At 40.2% G+C, this 12,208-nt stretch overlaps 1 protein-coding gene across 1 annotated transcript; it reads right to left on the bottom strand.

Moving 5' to 3' along the window:
• Positions 1 to 27: 27 nt before the first annotated feature.
• mapkapk5 (MAPK activated protein kinase 5) lies at positions 28 to 11,276 on the bottom strand. Its single transcript, XM_029161852.3, has 14 exons — positions 10,336 to 11,276; positions 8,795 to 8,868; positions 6,880 to 6,955; positions 5,852 to 5,949; positions 5,653 to 5,761; positions 5,240 to 5,329; positions 4,781 to 4,876; positions 4,619 to 4,699; positions 4,335 to 4,522; positions 4,121 to 4,241; positions 3,903 to 4,033; positions 3,658 to 3,770; positions 3,359 to 3,463; positions 28 to 3,256 (listed from the first exon to the last, which is right to left on the bottom strand). The coding sequence occupies exons 1-14, from the start codon at positions 10,369 to 10,371 to the stop codon at positions 3,162 to 3,164; spliced, it is 1,413 nt and encodes a 470-aa protein (XP_029017685.1). The 5' UTR covers positions 10,372 to 11,276; the 3' UTR covers positions 28 to 3,161.
• Positions 11,277 to 12,208: the final 932 nt, after the last annotated feature.

Raw genomic sequence — 12,208 nt, forward strand, 5'->3', positions numbered from 1 at the left:
AGATGAAAATAAATTGCAAACAACATGTTCAAAAGTCAAAGAATTTTCTTTATTACAAAGTCAACAAGTTGATGACATTCCAAAGAGGGCAGAAAAAAAATCAATGTTGACAGAAACAGCAAGGCCTTTACCAGGGATTTCATGCATGCTACACTGCCTAGCCAGAAAAATGGAACAGACTGGTAAAGCAGAGAAAAGGTTCTGTCATCATTGTTATCCTTAACATTTCTCCCTGGCTTATCAGCGTTAACAGGAATGATTAATTAGGGTAGAAAATTTCTTTCTCTTTACATCAGAGTTTAAAGCCAGACCCAAAGAACACAAGATAAAACCCCCACATCTTCATACGTTCAGTGCACATACAGCAGAAATGGAAGCAACTAGTATTTATCAAACGCAGAAGTGCTGACTAGGCCATCTCCACCTTTTAGGTCATCTTAATAAGCTGGTACTGAACGAGTGAACATTTTGTTTCTTTGTATAAAATGTGAAATCTTCTCAATCAGCACCTAAGAGGAAATAAGTGAAAAGGGGAAGCTACTCAATATATTTGTGAAATTGGTCTACAGCTGGGTCAACCTGCAGAGGCGCATGCTCAAAGTGGGTGCGGGGGGGGGGTTGGGCAGCGTCTTCCTCTGTGGTTTTTGTTAAACCGAGCAACTGTGCGACTGCCCAGACGCGCTCATCGTTAGGCAGAAAAACGCTAATAGATGCGCGGCCTCTCGGGGCAGAGGATATAAATGAGGTATGAGTGGGGAAGAGAGGAAGGCCTCCAGATACAAATAGACACAAAATAATGACACGCTGTTGTACATAGAGACACACTGTACAACTAAACAGTAGCTTTAGATTTTACTTTGAGGAGCTCTGATGATTCTGTGCACTTGATAAACAAATAACCAGAATAATTGGGGCAGCAATCAATACTATTTAGCATCTTCTGCAGAAGATAGGATGTTTTCAGCAACATTCCCATATTTATTCCCAGTGCTGAGGAATGACCAGCTGAAGCTCCTCTCATTGAAACACAGCTCAGTCACTGTGACTCTGTGACAGGTTTATCGTCATCCTAACGAAAGCAGTTCAAGGTGAAGATGCTGCCCCATCAACAAGGCACGTTGGAGCATAACAATTTAGCCATGAAACAATAAGGCCTTTGGAAAGTGTGTTTGTCATTCAGGTTTTAAGCAATACTTTAAGGGAAACTGTCATCAGATTCTGTTAACTCAGAATCACTTCATGTAGCTTAAACGCAGCTTCACCACATTAACGCTTAGTAAGAAATGTATAGAAACAACAGTTCTGTTACAAATGATGTGAAAAAGTTCTGTTTACATATTGTTATTATCATGTGGCTTCAAAAAGAGCCCCGTTTTAGCCTCTTTTTAAATATTCATGTAGGAGGAAGTAGAAAATTTTAAACCCACAAAGAAACAATCATTCAGTTTGTCAAAATAAACACAACTAAAGACACAACATGTTGCACCAATGTTTCATAGTGTGAATAAATACTTTTTTAATTAGGACCAGTAGTTAGTTTGACATGAAAGTATGTTTACAGAAAGAATTCTGTGCAAGACTTAATCAAAGGGGAGCTGAATTTTTCTGGGTTAGAAATAGTATGAAATGAGAATCCACTTTGAGCCATCTGAGCACAGTTTAGTAGAAAATAGCCAGAACATCAATCACGTCTTTGAAGAAGTAATCAGATATGTCTACAGCACTAGTGAGACTTTAACTCAGGCTAATTACCGATATGATAACCTTTACAATTAAAGATGAGGACGAGCACAGGGAGGGAGCGCTCACTGCTATTCAGACCATTAAAAATAAGACTAAGCTGTTACAGTAATACTGATAGACTGATATATAGCATCTCATTAACGTGTGCATCCATTAATCATGAATGCATGATTCAATTATTGCCCTATTGCACATTCAAGTTTTGCGAGACTGAAACCTCATCAGGCCCGTTTACAGATGCTAAAACCTTCCTGCTGATAAGAATCTCCTATCAACTGCATTGCACCAAAAATGTAGTTCTTGTGTTTTTGTTGGCTCAAGGAGAAAGCAACGATACTTTAACAGAAATTAAATATTAACGGAGCATGGTCTGAAATCCAGCAGATACAACTTCACATCAAAGCAGCTGAGATTGAATCTACTTCACAGATCAACATTAAACAAAGGCCGAACTTATGACCTAAGTGTGTGTAGATGTACAAAAGCGCTGATGGAAATCTGCGAAATAGTTTGTTTTACTTCCCAAACACAAACTTCAGGAGCGGACAAACAGACTCAGCACATCATGCAAATGATGCAACCAGGAGGCAGTGGAACCTACATGATTCCAGCTGAGAGTGAAACGTCAGTCTGGACCATAAGTCTAAACTCCTGCCGGCTGCTGTTAGACCGCGTTCTAAGGAAGACAGTAACACAGATAAAGTCTCTGACTTTTGGTTCAGGTTCCTGTCAAAACATGCAGTATATAGTTGAGTCAGGAAGTGCTGTCTCCTAGAAGTTCCAAGAAAAACACATTTGAGGCTGCATATTTCCTATTTTGACACCTTTTTAAAACCTCAATTTTCACTCTGCCTCGACCACTGTAAAACAATCAGGCTGAGCATAAGCAGCAAAAAACTAATTTTCATATAATTTAAACACAGTCTGAGTTTCAAAGATTGTGGAAGAACAAAGTCACATCGTGGACAGGTTCTCTCAACTTTACAGCCCACTGCCAGGCTACACACGCCAGGTATAAAATAATGCAATAATGCTCTCTTTTAAATAAATACAACTCTTATGGTTAAAAGAAATAAAATAGCATAAAATGAAATAACCGGGATAAAACGTATAACATCTTGGACAAGCAGCTGATAAAAAGTCCCTCCCAGAAAATAATTTCTTTCATGGATTTTTCTTCTTTTTTCTTTTTTGCAAAAATGAAAATATATTTTTCCCCCATGTTCTTTGTAAGTGTCCATTTAAAAAGAAATCATAGTACCAATAGGTCCTCTCTGAAATATTATCTACAGCTGTACAATAGGTCTTGCAGGTGAATTAATGGAAAAAATTGGGAATCATTTGACATAAAAAAGCAGATATGGGTTAAAAAGGATCATAATAAACAATATAAAAAGAAGATAGAAAGACAGCGTTTGCTAATGAGATTCTTCAAGATTCGTTTTCTCTGCAATGGCCTGTTTCACTATTTCAGCCAACTTCAAGCGATCAACTTTATCACAGAAAGCCCGTCCTGGAAAAAAGAAAGCTGGTGGTGAAGGCCTGAGAAACACGCGAGGAAAGAAATGATCTGATTTGAACAAGGGATCTGCCGAATGAACACAGTGATACTGACCGTCCCAGCTGAGCCCCTGCAGGCCGTCTCTCAGCAGCTTACAGTCTCTGTTGAATCTCCAGGCATCGTACATCACCTCATTCAGCTTCTCGTCCTCGTTCTCTCCTGAAAGTCACAAACATTGAAATCAGAGGAAAGTCCCTCCCTTAAGACATCGTGCCCTGCCATGAGTTTGTAGTCACACCTTATTTAGGCTGTGGTAACGAGACAACATAACATCAGGAGACATTAAAGGTTTTGTGCAAGTACGTTTTCTTCACTGAAACGCTGCCCGTGTGTCTGGTTTAGAGTTTACTGACCGGCCTGTGGTAGTATACACTGTGCAATGACATCTCTTAGTTTTTCCAGTGCTACGTTAGAGTCCTCCCCCCCGTTCTCTGGGTCAATGAAGAAACCGTCACTGGGCTTTGGGCTGCAACATGTACATGAAAACCCATTAATGACTCATCCTATCTACTGAGAGACCAGGAAATCCAGGAGAACAGCGACTTAAGCCAGTGGAACGATATTTTATATGGCTGCACAAAGAAAAAAGAAACTGTACCCTAGTAGCTTCCGCTTCCTGAGGATTGGGTTGTTAACAGAGTTTAGGGGCTTCAGGCTGACGTTCAGATCCTGAATCCTCATGTTGGCCAACTGCTCTGCATGAGCCTGCTGGATCCCTGCCACTACCGCCTGGGACAGACAGTAGAAAACAGTAAGCAGACCGGCCCAGCATTCTGCTTCCTATAGTGACTAAGCAACCACTACGTTGCCAGTTACCTTGTCCATCATCATCTGGGCAGATGGCAGCACATTGTCCAGGGCCTCAGTGCAGTTGAGCCAAGGGTGAGCCAGCACTCCTTCAATAGTCAGCCTCTCCTCCGGCTTCACTTTAAGCAGCCTGCAGGGCGCACACACGGGGAATGAGTGGGTGTAGAAGAAGGGAAAACATGGAGGAAGAGAGGAGCACAAAAGCAACAAAAAAAGGACGTACTTCCGTACAATGTCCTTGGCCATCTCGGAGATCTGGCTCCACTCATCTTCAGGGAAGTCGAAGCTGCCGGTCATAATCTTCTTCCTCATGTCCTTTGGGATAGTGCGACTGTGGTGCTTGGAGTAGAACGGAGGGTAGCCGCACAGCATTACGTAGATGATCACACCAAGAGACCACAGGTCACAGCTCTGGAGGACGGGAAAGGTTTCTTTTGAGAACTCAACACTGAATTGAGGACAGGGAAGGTCGAAGCAGACCTTGAATGCTTCTTTGAACTTACTCACCTTGTTATAGGTGTAAGGAGTGGGTGAGGTAGGTATAATTCCAGACTTTTCTTTCTGGTGTCTTCTTTGAGCCTCAAGTACCTGAACAGAAATGATTAAAGGAAAAAAATCCTTCAATTAATAATGAGTTGTTGACATTCCAAAGCAAGAAGTGTTATGTACCTGAGGTGCCACGTAGTAAGGAGTGAACTGAGGGGTCATCAAGTCTCCTTGATCAATTTTGGCAAACCCAAAGTCACACAACTTCACTGGTGCATCCTGTAAGCAACACAGAATCACAGATTGGGGAGTGAATGTGCAGAAACGACAGGAACATAATTAAACAGTTTCCTTTAAAACATCAGTGGATTTGGAGTTTGATAGGATTTCTAGCATGTAATACTTTTGTGATATCACTCAGACTGCATGTATAGATTTCAAAGTCTATGACAACAGCTGCAATTTCAATTTTAATCTATAAATTACTGTATCTCCAACAGTAAAACCGTGTGTAGCTGCGCCATAGGATCTACTACTTCAAATTAAAATGTATGCACAATTAATCGGCTTGAAATAACTGGCAGAGATTTATGTGGTGTTACTGAAGAACCTTTCTAATGATTTTATAGTCCAGCCACGTACCAGAGAGTTATCCTTGAAGAGAAGGTTCTCTGGCTTCAGGTCACGATGTGCAATATTCAAAGAGTGACAGTGGTCCAAGGCTTGACTGATCTACAGGGAGAACAGAGATCAGAAGGTCAACATGTTGGTTATTTAGCCTAGCTGTGTGTACTGCACGTCCTGACCGTGGGTATCACTACCGCGCGTGCTGCTTGATCTCAGCAGGATACAGTTAATGACATGAAGCGTCTGCAGGTCTCGCTGTTACCCACAGGTTTCTCACTAATAAACCGGCAGCTGAGTCTTTATAGAGCGATAAGGAAAGTAAATCGCGAGGCTGAGCAAGAAAAATAACTTAAAATATTTACTTCACAAAGTCAGAGGCAAACTAAAGAAAACACTGTCTGTGTGGACTCCTGATAAGCTGCTCCCACCTGCTCGGTGACCTGACTGGCCATCTTTTCAGTAAAGTGCCTGTGCTGACTGATTCTATGGAACAGCTCGCCACCCTCCATCATCTCCATGACTATGAGGAGCCTCGCTCTGCGACAATAAACACAGTTAACATGGTTAGAAAGAGCAACACAAAGAAAAAAATCCCATTTACAGTCATGCAAACAAACAGCTCTGTACCTCGGGCTAGACTCGTGGGGGAACTGGACACTGTTGGCGTACACCTCCAGGATCTGCACTATGTTCGGGTGGTGGGCACACATCATATGGAGACGTACCTTCATGTAGGAGAAACCAACAATTATATACAATTCTTTGGACTGCACTGACAACAGACAAGATGTACTTCACTCAACAGCCTTGAGAATACCTCCAGAAATCACAGCCTGAACATATCTGCTGTGCAATCCAAAAATCCACCTCTACATCTCTCATACAAGGAAAAAAACCTTTTCTTGGCACATCTGAGGTCAGGAGGACATGTTTTGACAGGTCAGAAATGGGGCCAGGTGTCCTTTTATGTTGTGGTCGATTATAACACACACACACACACGCACACGCACGCACACGCACACAAGCCCTTCAGCAACAGCAGCATGAATCACATTAACACCTTTAGTCCTCCATCTGTGTCTGTACAGGATGCACTCAGGTACAATATGATGATGAATTGAGGTAACATGCCGGGGGATGCGTTAACAGCTGGGTTCATTAAAACTGAAATATGTCTGCTCTGTCAATCACACATAAAAAAGGTAAATAACACAAACATAACTAAAGATTATACTAATAGTGAGTCTTCTTCCACTTAATATCTGCAGTGATGCAAAATATCTAATGATACAATGCAATCAGTAGATGGACACGTTATTATCTCACACACACACACAAAGTAGAGTTCAGCAGGGAAAGCCTGTGTGGAGTGTTGCTTGTTTTGACTGCATGTGTCACTGTTTAACTGTTGTGTGAGCTGCGTGATCAAAACAGAAGGCTGCTAATGACATGGAGAGGCTCTGAGACAAGTCGTCTCACAGTTACTGACAATGGGCCCATACAAACAGACAGATGGAGGACAGGACACAGATTGACGGGGAAAGAAAAACAGGAATTAATAAAGCCTGGTACCAGAAAGACTGTCGGAACAAGGCAAACTGATATGGCCAAAGGCAACAGGCATTAATCACATCCACGACAGTGCTTCCTCTAACCTCATTTCTGGCCTTGGGGCGATCAATGAGAATCTTCAGGGCGAGGCGTTCCTGAGTTGACTTTTTCACACACACTCTGAACAGAAGAAGAGAAATGAGTAAACAGCTTATACAATATGTTTGTCTGTGGGACAGTTTCTGACCTGGGTCACTTTAAAAGGTTAATCACTGTGTCAGAAAATACAGCAGACATTTTGCCAACGTTCTTGTTTATACCATCAAGATGATAAACACAACACAGAACTAAAGTTATCTCATAGGACATCAAGTGTTTGATAAAATACCAGCCAGACTTCTCACTCACACGCACGCACAATCTCCATGTGGGATGAATTGTGAACAACCTCAAAGCAAACATTGAATCTAACATCATTTGTAGGAAAGAAAAAATCACGGCTGCATTTTCTTATCAAAGTAAAACTTGCTACGTTTCCATTGTCACCAGGTTAAAAGTAATTGACTTTCATTTTCTTCACACTGAACTTTGGGACTGCAACAACACAACAACAAAAGTAATTTAGTTCAACTGAGTCCATTAACTTTTTTCCCCTTCCTCTGAGCAACACCGACTAAAATATTCACTTTTAACAGCAACCTCTGGCTCTTAAACTCTGATTACACTATTAAAGCCTTAGAGAAAAAAACACATGCTACTTTGGCCAAAGTTCACTCCGCTGGAAAGCAAATGCAAGCTAATGCATAACAGAGGCAGAAAGAGGGGGGCTGAAAGAAGACGAGAATGCGTTACGAAGCAGAAAGTAGTGAGCAGTACTGTAGGTGGATGAGGGAAAAATCTGCATAAAACCGTGAAATACAAAATCAAAAGAATGAGAGACAGGGAGTGTAAGAGCTGCCTGAAACAAAATATGAGTACAGCATAAATTATAGACTTTAGGGGTGCGTTCACATGAAGGGTTGACGGGTTCATTTTTTAGTACTCTTGTCCCTGGAAGCCAAAACTACACATATTAGGAAATAACAGATTGCTTTCTGCTGATCCACCCCCTCTGCCAAAAGTAAGTCTCAGACATTGATATACTACAGTCTGTAACGCGCTGGAATCACACATGCACATAAAAAGATTTTACACATGCTCAAATGGAGCGGCTACAGCATCCTGAGACAGTGTGAGGCCAAGCACAGTTTTAGTGTAATGACATTTTCACTTGTTCCTTTAGATTCTTCACATAACTTAAAGTCTTTACATGTGAAAAGACTCATCAGCAGAATACTTTAATAAGCATTTCACAGACGTACTTTGCTGTTAGAGCAATTCCTTCTACAATCTTTATGTAGATCTGATCAATCTGATCACAAATGTATAACAAATACAATAAACAAATATTTGAAACGCATATAGAGTTGTCAGGTTAAATGCCCAGTTACAAAAGAATCTATATGTGCTCTGTCATTCAGCATTTTCTGTGCCAGGAGTGCGGCTGCAACCACCTCTTACTCACTCTACCTTAGCATTGACCACAGTGGTTTAATCATGCATTGAAAGACCTGGGCGGTACGTCAATATTTATTGCCTTCTTTAATCTTATTAAGGAACGTAATAAGAATATTCAGAGTTGCAACACACAACCTAAGCAAAACTAGTCAGCAGTCTCTAATTTGTCCGTGGCCCTGCTCACAGCTGTTCGCAACCTTAAACGATGACACGTTTGGTTACACATCACCACAGAGACCAACAACACAGTGATTTCACAAGCACAAACAGTTACTAGAAAGATGTTACTTAGTTGTCCAACACCCAGTTCAGGTTTAATACAACATTTTGCTTCAGGTTTTGTTTGTACAACACTGCACTAGCAACAAGATCACATTAACAAACACAAAAAAGAGACTAATGTAGCACAAACACATAGCTATTAAATAAAGAACACAATTTTATATCATTACAAACACACACCTGACAGGTCCACTGATGCCAGCTCCCAACTTCTGTGTCCAGTTAATGTTGTACTCGTCAAGTATGGAAGTCTCCTGTGGAAAAGAGAAAGATGGAAAGATATGTAGATTGTGTATATGGATCCACGTAGCAAATTTCATCAATCAAAGGCCCAGTGCCCCCCCACAAAAGTGAAGATCTATGATCTATTATGAACTTACATTAGGTCATTAATAACTGTAGATAAATGTATAAAAATGAGTAAACATAAGTTGATGTTGAATTTATATTATTCTTTTCATTTAGCTCACCTTTGTGCTATAGTTGATTAGGCTGTTAAGACTTTGTTTTACACACACTTGACTTAAGGAATTAATACATTTGCTCTCTTCTTACTTTCATGAAAGTATATTGGTCTTGGCCAGCACAATGCATTTAATCATGTACCCCTGCCAACATCTCCGCCCTACCGCTGCCCTCACTAGTCCAATCTGCCCTTTGTAGACACAAAAAGCTGATGATGAACAGGATTCATGGTGATTATGCAACATGGAATGAGGGCTTCACATTCAAAATACAGAAGCTCGGAAACCTAAATTATAACCTTTATATCTTTGATGGATCTGTAGCAAATAGAGATTGCCCTAGGTACTGCGTCTTAAAACGGTGGTTACCATTTTGTTTTGTTCATTTTCCAAGAACATTTACCATGCACCACCAATAAATCAGGAAGACTGATTTAATACAAGGCATGATGTAACCTTTGATTCTATTGGAGCAATCAGGCTAGGCAAAAACTATACAGGCTGTTTATATACTTGAATTTAACTTGAATTGCACCTGTTCTGGATCAAGCCTTTCATGCAACATAGGCTACCATGATGACTTCTTAGCTGCATGGATCTTGATGAAGGAGCACCTGGTTGAACACTCATCTTTCTTCATGACAACGACCTGAGTGAATAATCCTTTCCAGATCTCAAAGTCCTCTCTCTCTCTCAACTATGAAAGTGGGGGCCAGAGCCACTTGAGATCACATTTTACTGCTGACATTAATGCTCAGGCAGTGACACGCTGATGGGAACTGGCCAAGAATGAATCCCAGAGTCAGGGTCCGACAATGATCATGACCATGCCATTCGCATTAAAGCTCTGTGGTAGTGTTAATAATGACTACTATACATAAAACAATGTTCACATTGTATCCATTATTAAAATATTATATCCTATGATAGGATGATGTGCTGTAACATCAGTCTTCCAGGGGTATTATAATGCAAACTTAATTAAAGCAATATGCAATTACTCTCATGTTAACAATGAACACACCTTTAACATATCCGGATGTAAATCTAACGAAAACATTAACACACACACACCCATGATCTGCACAATAACCCCCAACCCAATAATTAAATGATAAAAAAATGTCACCATGAAGATAAAATATTAGTTGAAGTCAGAGTTCACTCAGTCATGATCACTTTATGTACAGAATTAAAATCTAGCATATCTAGTTTAATTTAAAAATACATATAATTTGTTTTTGTTGAGATTGTTACCTTGATGAACTTGTCTGCGTTATTATCCTCCGACATAGTGTCCTGCTCCAGACAGATGAAATCTGCTTTGCCAATCTCACAGCTGAAAGTGGAAACAAGGCGTTCGCTGACCTTCGCAGGCTTTCGGTCTCGCAACCCTGTGCTAGACCACGACTTGTTATATTACTACTGATGACAGGAAAAGGCCATTGAGGCAAAATGTTTGGCCACCGATCAGCCAAAGTCGCGAAGCCCACCAACTGGTACGATAGAACCTTAGATCAGACCAGCTCGGCTCACAACCTCGCTCGTCCAGTCGTCTTAAATTTACCGTAGTGACCATGTAGAGTGCCGAAACCGAGCAAGATGACCAGAAAGCCGAAGACAGGTCCAATGTGGACTAGCCCACCACTTTTGGAGGGGCAAAGAGCATGGGACAAGAAGTGTATTTTTAGCCAGTGCAATGAGAGCAGCGCTCTGCTAACCCAGTAGGCACTGGCTAAGTTAATGTTAGCTCGCTCCCTAGCTAGTCAGTCATATCCCACGGAGAAATAACGTAACAAAAGCGACCCTAACAGATAAACTGGACTTAATATACCATCACGGATATTATCTCCGATGAGAGTTGGATTGGTCTGACAGACGAGCACAATATGTTCCCAATGGCAGAGCAGCCAATTATGTCGTCGACCTGAAGCCTGCAACGCGCTACCTTGCTGGCTAACTGGCTAGCTCAGGTAGTAAGTTTTACAGCTCCACTGAAGGCCACTGATATTAACATTCTTCCGTAGGACAGTATGATATCTACCAGGGCTCCCTTGGAACAGTATCACTATGTCACATATAAAAAGGTAATGGAAAAACGTTGTTAGAGGCGACCAAAAAGATCGCACCTCTGAACTATTTTGCTAATCCCATAGCTTCTTGTCAAAAGCAATACACAATTCGAGTCGGCAAAAGATAATAGCAGTCTATGGAGAACGCCTGATCAAAAACATTTATTATTTTTCGTAAATTCGAGTAGTAAGTCGAATATAGATAGTTTTCTTCTAATAAGTAAGTAGGTATGACACGTATTAAAGATAATATTTTTTTCTTTTTAAAGATGTATTAATTATTCGTTACATGCTAAACTAATACGCAGACCCCCGGGGGGTCCTTTATGGTCCCGGTATTCAGAATGCTGGGTGAAAATCATCCATAGTTTGAATTAATTTTATATGATATGTGAACAACACTTTTTTCTGTGTATTTGAATAAATAAGAAATTAGGTGCTTTTACTTTACTTAAGTATTTATATTTTCTTGTACTGCTGCAATTCAGATATAAATATGTAGTGCCCGTGTGATGATTTTTATTATTATTAATTATTTTTATTGGCTTCAAAAGTTTTGGAAATAATATAACTTAAGTCTAAATAACTGTCATCCAACAATAGTTTTATTTTGGGGACACTGTAGTCACTATACTAAAAACCTCGCCAGGTAACATGTAAAATTGCATGACATTTCCTTACTTTACTTAAGTTTTGGTATTTCTGTCAGTGATTAAGTTAAAGAGTTGGCCTGCAAATTAGGTAGTGATATTGTCTAAATGTAACTCATGACACTGAGATTTAATTAATCAAAAGATAGAGCTGCAGGATTATTTTAGGTGTTATATAGCAGTCATTATCAAAGGAAACTATGTAGATGTAGATAGGAATTTATTCTACTGAACATAAGCATGGATGCAACTTTATTGCAAACAGTCTTAATATGAAACTCTGTATAGTAATGTAAATGTTGTAAATGTTGTAATATCTATGTTGTAATTTATGTTGCATGGCACCTTGATACTGGAGGAACGTTGTTTCATCTCACTGTATACCAAAAAGTATATGGTTTAAATGAC

The sequence above is a fragment of the Betta splendens genome, chromosome 9 (assembly GCF_900634795.4).
Source record: "Betta splendens chromosome 9, fBetSpl5.4, whole genome shotgun sequence".
Classification (NCBI taxonomy): domain Eukaryota; kingdom Metazoa; phylum Chordata; class Actinopteri; order Anabantiformes; family Osphronemidae; genus Betta; species Betta splendens.